Source organism: Delphinapterus leucas, chromosome 17 (assembly GCF_059928025.1).
Source record: "Delphinapterus leucas isolate spDelLeu-1000000601 "Yukka" chromosome 17, BTC_Dleu_Yukka2, whole genome shotgun sequence".
In the NCBI taxonomy this organism is placed as follows: domain Eukaryota; kingdom Metazoa; phylum Chordata; class Mammalia; order Artiodactyla; family Monodontidae; genus Delphinapterus; species Delphinapterus leucas.
Genome location: NC_143145.1, coordinates 81,248,638 through 81,258,155, shown reverse-complemented (window position 1 = coordinate 81,258,155; position 9,518 = coordinate 81,248,638). Strand labels below are relative to the sequence as shown.

General features: G+C 46.9%; 1 protein-coding gene across 1 annotated transcript; it reads right to left on the bottom strand.

The window, feature by feature from the left end:
* Positions 1 to 5,242: 5,242 nt before the first annotated feature.
* PENK (proenkephalin) lies at positions 5,243 to 9,297 on the bottom strand. Its single transcript, XM_022556808.2, has 2 exons — positions 9,015 to 9,297; positions 5,243 to 6,404 (listed from the first exon to the last, which is right to left on the bottom strand). Exons 1-2 carry the CDS (start codon positions 9,150 to 9,152, stop codon positions 5,751 to 5,753), a joined length of 792 nt encoding a protein of 263 aa, XP_022412516.1. The 5' UTR covers positions 9,153 to 9,297; the 3' UTR covers positions 5,243 to 5,750.
* Positions 9,298 to 9,518: the final 221 nt, after the last annotated feature.

The following is a 9,518-nucleotide window of genomic DNA, read 5'->3' as shown; positions in this document are numbered from 1 at the left end:
TGTTGAGGTGATGTGTCTAATCCTTGGTGCTGTTGAGGTGAGGTGTCCCGTCATAAGCATAATCTTCTTGGGTGGACCGCTATGACTGAGTATATGTAAGACTTAGTTATGTGACACCCAGGCCAGATTCCTTCCCTAGCACCCACTCCATGCTCCCCAGAGCACGTTCCGGGAAGGTCAGGTCCTCTCTCCAATCACAGCTCAAGTTCACCTCCTCCATACAGCACACAGGGACACCTCTTTTTCTGAATTGTTGCCTGAGCCCATCATTTCCCCCCTTGCATTGATAATTGACTCTGTGCACTGTCCTCCCAGCTAATTTGTAAGCCATTCATTTATTCAACAAATATTTTTCAAACACCTGTTTTGTTGAGACCTGTGTGCTAGGCTCCCAGGATACAGCTATGACAAAGCACCAAGGATTATCTTTTTCTCAGAAGTTGTGTGGAAGTCAAATAGAAAACAATGCGATTGAGCAAAAGATATTTAATTACTTGTGACATTTTGAAATGTGGATTTCAAAGTGTGGACTTCCGCATGGCCTCTCCCCTATTCTTAGCACTTTTTCTGTGCTTGGAAGATCTAGCCTTTTACTTGATTGAGAAATTGAAGGGGGAATTGTGGAAAGTTGGCACTTTCAGTTCCTCCTTGCATACCCCTCCCCCTTCCAATATCTTTTCTAGATCAAGCCCCAGATGAGGGGAACCAGAGGCCCCCGAGTTCTCTGGGGTTCTCCAGGGAAGAGAGGAGCGTGGAGCCTCATGCCCCTCGGGCTGGGGTGAGGGGCGAGCACCCAGTGATGAGGGGGGAGGATGACTCTGCAAGACCTGGATGAAGGGGATTCCTTGAAACTACTCATCAAAACCTGGGAATCCCCTTAGAAATGCTCCCTTCACCTTGCTGAGGACGGTGCTGGGAGGACCTCCCCCTTCTACTAATGGCAGGAGACCCTGGGGACTCACAGGCACCCAGCTGGGAGGGGGCTGCTCTACCAAACACTCTACCTCATGTTCCAACCATGAAAAAACATGGCAGGGAGATCGTAAAGCATATCGGGTATTCTGCCAGCAATGCCATGGAGTCAGTCCATGGGCAGGGTTATAGGCGCGCTGTGGAGGTTGTAACCGGGAGGTAAAAAAAGTGACTCCTGGGGGTATTTTATAGTTGAAAAATCTCATGCATTTATGTCATGGTTTAAGGCCATTTACCACAGAGCAGAAAATAGTTCAGATGCATAACTTGAAAAATACATTTGAAAAGCAAAAGAATAACTAAAGATACCCAAGTGGTCAATAAGCGTATACGGTGGTGTTCCGTCTCATTAGTAATTAGGGAAATGTAAATTAAAACAGAATGGCTAAAATTTAAAAGAGACAGTATGAAGTATTGGTGAGGCATACACTGCGGTTAGGAGTCCAAATTAGTACACTCTTTAAAAGCTGTTTGGCGTGACAGCCTACAGTTGAACCTATGCATATCCTAGTATCTGGCAAATCTACTCTAGTTATATTCCCAAGAGAAATGTGTCACCTGTGATAAGCGACATGGTCGCAGCAGTATTTGCAATAACCCCAAACTGGAAACAACGTGAGCCTCCATTAATAACAAAATGGGACGTGCATTATTTTCAGGCAATGGAATACTGTTTGGCAATAAAAATAATAAGCCAGCCACAGCTATATGCAACGGGATGGTTGAATCTTGTCAATATAACGCCAGCCACGCAGTTAAATAGAAAAAAGTGTATTTTCTTTTTATGGAAAGTTTTAAAACATACAAATTAATCAATGGTTACAGAAGTTAGGAGAGTGGTTACCTTTGGGGAACAGGGGAGAGCTACTTATTCGGAAGGGCATGTGAGTGGGTGCTGGTGATGCTGTATTCTAGGTGTCAGAGGTCTTCTGTTTCTTCTGTTTCTTGACCGGGATGATGGTTCATGGGTACGTTTGTTTGCAGCTTACGATGTACACTTATGATGTGTGGACTCCTCTGGAGATATGTTATACTTGATAAAAAAAAAAAAAAGCTAAGAGAAAAAGTATAAGCACATGACATAGATGGGTATGTTTAAACTATTGCCTAGTTCCCGCTGCTGATGTGAATTTTGCAGTCCAAGTCCCCGAGAGGCCCAGGTGAAGGACACTTGGTCTCTGAGAGACCAGGGGTGAGGGGTACCTGATCCCTGAGAGGATCAGGTGAGGGATAGCCGGTCACTGAGAGCCTGGGGGTAAGGGATACCTGGTCCCGAGAGGCCCAGGTGAGGCAGGGCGAGGTGGAGAAAAGCCCAAGACCCACTAGTACCAGCTGGGTGTTTTGAAGCCGGTAGCTAGCCCTGTGGGCGCTGACCCTGGCGGGGCTGAAGCATCCGTGCGTATTACCGTGTTAGCGTATTCCCACCCCTACTGAGCTTCCGCTCACACCATCAGCTGGGATTTCAACCCAGGCAGGCTGGCCCCAGAGGTCACAGGTTATCACCTCCCAGGAGGAACCAGATCAGGACTCAGGCTCGGAGGTGGAGCTGGGGAGCCCCCGTGCCAGGACAGGTACAGAGTGGAGCAGTGCCGCCCTCTGCAGTCTGTGGGGAGCAACTCTGTAAAAGGCGCACAGAGTTTCCCAGAGACCCTCTCAGAGAGCTGCAGCTTCCAGTTCATCTTACCCTACACTCTAGCCCATCAACTCGAAGTCCTCGTCCTGGGCTACTCCCACCCCTTCCGCGGTTATGGGGCCCAGAGCACCTGTACTGGACGCACGCTGAGCGCCACAGCCAGGGCACAGTTATTTGCGTTTACAAGAGCATCCCACTAGCTATCTACCTTACATTTGATAGCACAGGAGATCAGCTCGTTGCTTTGTGACCGCCTGGAGGGGTGGGATAGGGAGGGTGGGAGGGAGGGAGATGCAAGAGGGAAGAGATATGGGGACATATGTATATGTATAACTGATCCACTTTGTTATAAAGCAGAAACTAACACATCATTGTAAAGCAATTATACTCTAATAAAGATTTTAAAATAAATAAATAAAAGAGCATCCCAGGGGCCTCTTAGGCAAATGCCCCTCAGCATTTAAATAGGAAAGTCTTGAAAATGAAAGCCTTTAAGAGATAAAGCTGGTGATGGTATTTCAGACTGAAGGCTGGACAGCCTGGGGGATATCTGGGGACACAGGAAGACCCACCCAGCACCCCTTGAGCCACAGGAGTCACGTTTTGTGCACAGCCGCCCTTGCTGTGCACACAATGTGACCTTATTGTTAAGGTCAGCCTGAGTGAGGTCCTTGCTTCGTTTGATGTTCCGGGCAGGAGTTGACAGCCCCATGTGCACCCAAGGGGAACGAACCATCTTGTCCCATGGTCTTTCCCTTCTCTCCTCCCTTCCTCTGTTTCCCCGTCCCTCTCCTCTGTTCCTTCCCTCCCTAAACATTTGTGGTGCATCCACGAGGCCCTCAATTCACCACCCTCAGAAGAGGCCCCAGATGGTGAAGTAGAGGGCCAGACGTTTGTCTGTTAGCTACCCTGAGCACCTGAGCTCGGTCTGCACAGCTATCCCAAGTAGAAACGAAAAGGCTCCCCGGGAAGAACTATGCTTGATTTGAAAAAGAGTGCATATTCATTTGACTGTATTTTCTCATACATATTGGATGAGATATATATGTACACATATTGTTTTACTGTAACATAATAATTGGATTATTATCTTAAAGTGAAGGAACCAGTCATTCTGCTTTTACTGTCTCCGGGGTGCAGGCTGGATTTCTGTTTCTCAGATTTGGGTATCCTTAGTTTTAAGGGAGAGAATTTTTTTTTTAAACATCTTTATTGGAGTATAATTGCTTTACAATGGTGTGTTAGTTTCTGCTTTATAACAAAGTGAATCAGCTATACATGTACATATATCCCCATATCTCCTCCCTCTTGTGTCTCCGAGGGAGAGAATTAAGTGACTTTTTTTCCCTCAAAGGACTAGCCCCTTGTCTCTCAAATCTGACCTGCAGATGGGTTTTGTTTGGGCCACACTGGTTTAAATGGAATCAATAGGCCGAAATTAAGAACTTGAGATATTATCGTGAAAATTGAGGTTTCAGATTTCTTTGGAAAAGTACTGGGCTGGCGTTTCCAAGGGAAAGAGTTGGCTCAGGTTGAATAGAGACCCAAGATCTCTGATGTGTTTCAGCCCTATCATTTCTTACTGCTCCAGACACGGATTTCCACAGGCCTGCTGCTGTTTATCAGCTCCTTTCCAACCTGCTTCAAACGCTTACATTACCTGCATCTCTAGTCCAAAAGGAGGAGGAAAGATCACGGAGATAGCTGCTGGTGGGGATCAGTGAGTGGCAGGGACCTGTGACCCCTTGCACTGACCGGGGGGACAGCACATGGCCGTGGGGAGGTCCCGGGAACCCAGCAGGGCTGGACTCAGAGGGGCGGTGGGCGGCCCCATCGGGATACAGCACATGGTCTTGCACAGACCTGGGTTGCAGAGCAGAGGCTCTTCCTCTGTCTCCCTCAGTTGCTAAACTCTGATTTGGGGGGAAGAACGCAAAGCAAAGGATGAGTGAGGGTCCTGGGAAAATGACTCAGTGGATGGGAATTTAGCTGCAGGTGGTTTCAATTAGAAAAACAAAGACATGTTACCTTTTTTGTACCTGTTGTCCCAAATGTTTTAATTAATGTGAAGTAGTCATAAACTCCTTGTGTGATGAGAATTTGCCTTCCAAAACATTCATAATACCTTGCCCAGTGATCTGGTCACCAAATCCCTCCATTCATGCGTCTGTCCATTCATCAGATTCTGGAGGACCCACCGGGGTTATGGTGTAGGGGGTGGACAACAGTGGAGATAGAGACACAAGTCCTTCCGATTCTTGGTAGTGGCCTGGATGAGAGACAGGGAACTGGAGTGGAAAGGACATTGCTTGGGAGCAAGAAGTTTCGGGTCTTAATTCCATTTCTATCCTTCAACTGCTGGGCAATCTTGGGCCAATGAATTGACCTTTCTGGGCTCCACTTTCTGTATTTGTAAAATGGGGCTAAATTATCTTTAATTTTCTTTTTAATTGACGTCTAAAATATTTTGCTGAAGAAAAGAGACATAAACATTTGGATGTAAATGCAGAGTTCCTTATATATGAGGGTACAGTTTGTATCTTTATTAGGCTTTGGTTATTCCTCACGTACCTGAATTCCAGAAACGAGAGTGGAAATACATTTTGTTTTGCTACTGTGTTTGCTCATCTAAGATGTCATATACAAGGAATTAAATGAAAAATGTTTTTGCAGCCTCAGCAGTTGGAAGAGGAGGGGGCCAGCGATGCTTCTGTTGAAAGCAGATGGTTTCACTGTCTGTGAGTTTAGGATATGCGGTGGAAACCTAAGGGCGAATGAGAGCTTCGGAGGGGAAGAAACTTGCAAGAATGTTGTGCAGTTGGGGTGATGGGTTTATTATATCTACATACAAGTATGCATTTATTGGCGTTTTGTCAAAAATAAAGGACAAGGTAATACCAAAAACTATTTGAGCATGTAAACAAGACAGCTGCAAGAGACCAATACTTAAAGGCTTAAGGATTCTCAAAAGAACACAGGACCTGGAATGACAGCTTTCAGGTTGTACAGTTAAGTTATCCAGACAATCAAGTCAACTGTATAATGCAAGCAACACAGGACAATACAACACGACCGGTGAAGCAGTCTCTCACCGGGGGGTGGAGGAAGGCTTGCTGGGGCCTGGGCTCACTGATGGGAAAGGGGATTAAAATCTCATAAATCCTCCATATCTTTTCTCCATTTCGGGAACTTCCTTTGAGTAACTTTCACCTTCTTTGTCAGAGGGCAGGGAATCTGCAAAGCGCTTGAGGAAGCCGCCATACCTTTTCTGGTAGTCCGTCCACCACTCCGGGCGACCCACTCTTCTCATGAAGCCGCCGTACCGCTTCTGCAGCTCTTTGGCTTCGTCTTCCAGCTGGGGGCTTCTCTTTAAGCCTCGCATGAAGCCCCCGTATCTCTTGCTCACGTCTGCGTCATCCCTGCCTTCCTGGTGGGGAGCCCCTTCTCGCTGGTTCCCCTCTCCCAGCAGCTCTTTCAGCAGGTCGGAGGGATTGCCTATGGAGTCGTCTTCCTCCGTATCCTTCTTCATGAAGCCCCCGTATCTCTTGCCAAGGATTTCACCTCCATTTGCCTCTTCCTCCGGCTCCAGGGGATACAGCTCATCCATCTTCTTTATGAAGCCTCCATACCTCTTCATGAAGCCCCCGTACTTCTTGGCGAGCAAGCGGTGGTCCTCCTGTTTGCCGAGGGCACTGTTGCCGTCTGGAGGGAGCTCCAGCTTGGACAGCTGCAGAAGCTCCTTGCAGGTGTCCCAGGTCTTGAGAGAAGGCAGTTTCCCCTCACATTCCAGTGTGCAAGCCTGGGAAAAGAATTCGATTTAGTGATAAAAAGAGGCTTTTCTGATTTCGTTCATCAAACACATTTTTTTTTTTTTAGACCACTCTATGCTTGCTTTGATGTGGAAACTCCCACATAATGGTCTCATTTTCCTTATTACAACTTTTTGCCGTACTGAACAGGCAAATCAAAGGAAATTCAGAAGGGGGGAATCAAATTAGAATTGTTCTTTGCATTTTAACAGATTGTATATGCTGTGCCCTTGCAATATTGTAAAGATATTTTCCCACCCAATTTTAACCTATATATGATATTTCCTAGCAATTCAGGGGTTTTTATGGCCCCCTGAAGTCTACTTATAGAGCCCAGTTACCAACCCATGATTTAGACATAAAAACCAGGCATTTTCTGGAGATTTAAAAATATATTGGTAGGGATTCCCTGGTGGCACAGTGGTTGAGAGTCCACCTGCTGATGCAGGGGGAGCGGCTGGGCCCATGAGCCATGGTCTCTGAGCCTGCATGTCCGGAGCCTGTGCTCCGCAACGGGAGAGGCCACAACAGTGAGAAGCCCACGTACCGCAAAAAAAAAAAAAAAAAAAATATATATATATATATATATATATGTATATATATATGTATATTACTTAATATGAAATACACACATTATTTTCACAATGAAAGGAAGCATTTTATTAGTGCAACAAAATTCTTTAGGGTATATATTTAAGCAGCTCTTAATGATTTATTTATTAATTTTCTTTGTGTCTAAGAAAATTAAATATATGCATATATAAAAATCTAAAGATCTAATTAAAATGGTTCTGTTTTATTCTTGACATCTGATTAAGAAATCAAAACATCATTAAAAATTTAAGATGTTCAGGTGTCAAGAATATTTCCATCCTAAAATGAAATTTAAATAATCTATTGGCCAAAAATTAATGTTGAATATTTGTATACTGTTACCAAAAGGCTTTTAAAAAGGGATTCCTTCAAAAACAAATAATGGCAAATAATCGGAATAGCACAGTCACAGAATGGAAGTGGTGTTAACTTATATGCTCCTGTAGCCATCTATGAATTTTTGTATTATTCACCCTCTGTGTTAGAGGGTAAATTCAATTTGGACATCAATCATGGCATGCCTGCTCATCTTTGTATCCACCACAGAATGAAGCACAAGTGTCTTTCACATGCTAGAAACTCAATAAATATGTGTTACATTGGTTTTACTACATAGTTCTGGCTAAGCAACCTAATTTCTCATGTGTCTTTTTCATCTAAGTGAAAATTCCAGAGCTGCTATAATTCTAACAATATAGTCATCAACAAGCCTTTTTTCACAGAGAAAATAACAATCGTAAATGTAAGCTTCAATAGAGAACTAACCAGTTAAACAAAAAACAAATCAGAAAGAAAAAAGATGGATGAAGGGGATTGTTACCCCTACTTGAGATGCAGCATTTTTCTCAGAGTTTAAATATAAAGCCCTACTACTTGTCTTGTCAAATGAAGTGGATCAGGTAATCCAATGGAACGAAGAAACATTTAACCTGAAATATACACCTTGGGTTTTGTGGAATCCTTTCCTTAATTTTTGTCCCTGTTTTATGCATCTACATAATAAAATTGCTTCAAAAGCTCTAGTGAGGAGCTGAGCTCTTTGGATTAACACATTATTCTCTGTCCAACTTAAGTTATCACAGAAGTTCAACAAATTGAGGAGACAGTGCAAAGGAATTATTGGGGGAACTAGTTAAAATGAAGCTTCCTGAGTCCCAGCTTCAGAGATTCTGACTCAGTAGAGCAACAGGAGTGATTCAAGAGCACACAGACTATGATTAGAAAGACGGTTCTTTTGACCTTAGATTCCCCCCCCCCAACCCCAAGCCCCTGTGTAATTTATCTTTGCATTGCGGCCACCTCTTTGGACTCCGCCACGTCTCCTGTGCCCTCTTCATAGCCAAAGTAAACTGCTGTCTTAGTAGGTGTTACAAAAGTACGTTCTAGACAAGACAGAAGTTGAATTCCAGCATCACTTGCTGTCTGTAAAACGGTGGCTGACCTCTTTCTCTCCAGCCTCCTGCGGTCTCCCTTCCTCCCCTCCCCTTATCCCTTCCCCATCCCATTGCTCTCTCTTACCCGCAAGTGAGGGTCAGGGTCTGAGAGACCTGAGCTTAAAAGGGCTAGAGATATGACATTCGAATAAGGGCAGCGGAATATCACTAATAAAAAAGTCTATATTCTTTGCGGGAAGCATGGGAAGATGGCTGTGTGCGGAAGGAGCCCTTGGTGGGCTACGTGAGGAGGCGGGGTAACTGAGCATCTTCCTGGCGGCAGGTGAGGCGACAACCCAGTGCTCTCCGAGGTGCTGAAGACAGTACAGCTCGGGGCTCCCGCCTCCCCGGGGTGAAAACAAACTTGGTTTGCGCGGAGACCCCGCCGCCCTTTCCGGTCCCTAGATAGTCGTGGGTCCCGAGAGCTACTTGGTCAGCGTTCGGGGAACAGTCGGGACGCCTGGGTCACCAGGGGTCCGCGCCGGCTGTGACCACGAGATGCGCCGCGCGGAGGACCCGGGCTGTCCGCGCAGGGTCGCGGTTACCAGCTCCCGCGCCGCGCGGAACACTCACCAGCGGGTTGAGATCGGTCGGGCGCGCCAGGCGGTAGATGCAGGTCGCGCAGTCCTGGCTGCATTCCGCCCGCACGGTCGCCAGGAGCCCGGGGCCGAGCGCCAACAGCCAAGTGCAGAGTCTCAGGAACCGCGCCATGGTCTGCGGGGAGAGGGCACACGAACTCCGAGCCCGCCCGGGGCGCAGAGCGGCTCCCTGGCAGGGACTCCTCGCGGGGCAGCTGCAACGGGGCGTTCGTCGAGCCCGCCGGGACACTCTTTCCCGGTCCCCTCGCCCGCCTGGGGGACGGCTCCGATCGCCTCGCGGTTCCCGAGTTGTCACTGTCACCCGGACCCCGGGGCGGCCCCAGACGCTCGCTCCCTTTCCGGGCGGCCGCTGGCCCGGGCAAGATTCTGGAGGGAACTACGGAGACCAAATTCGAGAGCGCGCCAGCCCGGGGAGGCGCGATATTGACCCGGGTCACATACAAGGAGCGGAAGAAAGTTGGGGAACCCCATGCAACGC

Coding starts and splice junctions, on each gene's coding strand:
- PENK (XM_022556808.2), bottom strand. CDS start 9,152: ATGGCGCGGTTCCTGAGACTCTGCACTTGGCTGTTGGCGCTCGGCCCC. Junction 6,405..9,014: donor CGACCGATCTCAACCCGCTG/GTGAGTGTTCCG, acceptor TTCTTTTCCCAG/GCTTGCACACTGGAATGTGA.